The 714-nt window shown below is 57.7% G+C and overlaps 1 protein-coding gene across 1 annotated transcript in view; it reads left to right on the top strand.

The window, feature by feature from the left end:
* EMH_0061310 (uncharacterized protein) overlaps positions 1-261 on the top strand; it is a gene marked incomplete at both ends in the record, with an annotated part of 813 nt that extends 552 nt beyond the window's left edge. The window contains one exon of the mRNA XM_013497912.1: positions 3-261. Coding sequence (XP_013353366.1) covers positions 3-261 — 259 coding nt within the window. The remainder of the gene's footprint in view (positions 1-2) is intronic.
* Positions 262-714: the final 453 nt, after the last annotated feature.

Genomic DNA, 714 nt, shown 5'->3' with positions numbered 1-714 from the left:
CAGCAGCAGCAGCAGCAGCAGCAGCAGCAGCAGCAGCCCCCGCGCAACTATATTAAGAGGCCCATCAGGAGCTCCCTGCTGCTTGCATCTGCATCGCCTCTCGCAGCTGCAGCAGCAGCAGCAGCAGCAGCTGCAGCTGCAGCAGCAGCGGGAGCTACAACAGGCAGCAGCTCTCGGTTCCTTACCCTTTCTATCTTCTGCTGCTATAACAGCAGGGGGCCCCCAGGGTACTACTGGGGGCCCCCCTCGCGCTGCTGCTGACGCAGCAAAAGAACAAACAGCAGCAGCAGAAGCAGCAGGAACAGACCCAGCATCGTTAGCAGCAGCAGAAACAGCAGCAGCAGCAGCAGCAGCACAAGGGTCTCTATGGAGCCAAGGGGTTACACCCCTCCGTACCCTAATGGAGGCAATGATGCAGTCGGGGGGCCCCCTGGGGGGCCCCCCAGGGGGCCCCCTGGGGGGCCCCCCAACCGATGCTGCTGCTGCTGCATCTGCTAGCCGCAGCAAAACCCCTGGCCTTCTAAACACAAGAGAGAATTACACAGGCAGAAACAATGCGGTGAGGAACTGTGGGTTTAGGGTTTAGGGTTTAGGGTTTAGGGTTTAGGGTTTAGGGTTTAGGGTTTAGGGTTTAGGGTTTACTGTCTCTATTAGCTCGTAAATTTTTTCGACGAGTCTGTAGGGGCGGCCAATACCCTTGATAGCTATACTCAT

Source organism: Eimeria mitis, genomic scaffold (genome assembly GCF_000499745.2).
Source record: "Eimeria mitis Houghton genomic scaffold, Emh_scaff3009, whole genome shotgun sequence".
NCBI lineage: Eukaryota > Apicomplexa > Conoidasida > Eucoccidiorida > Eimeriidae > Eimeria > Eimeria mitis.
The sequence above is the reverse complement of the archived record's forward strand: the minus strand, read 5'-3'. Positions and strand labels throughout refer to the sequence as shown.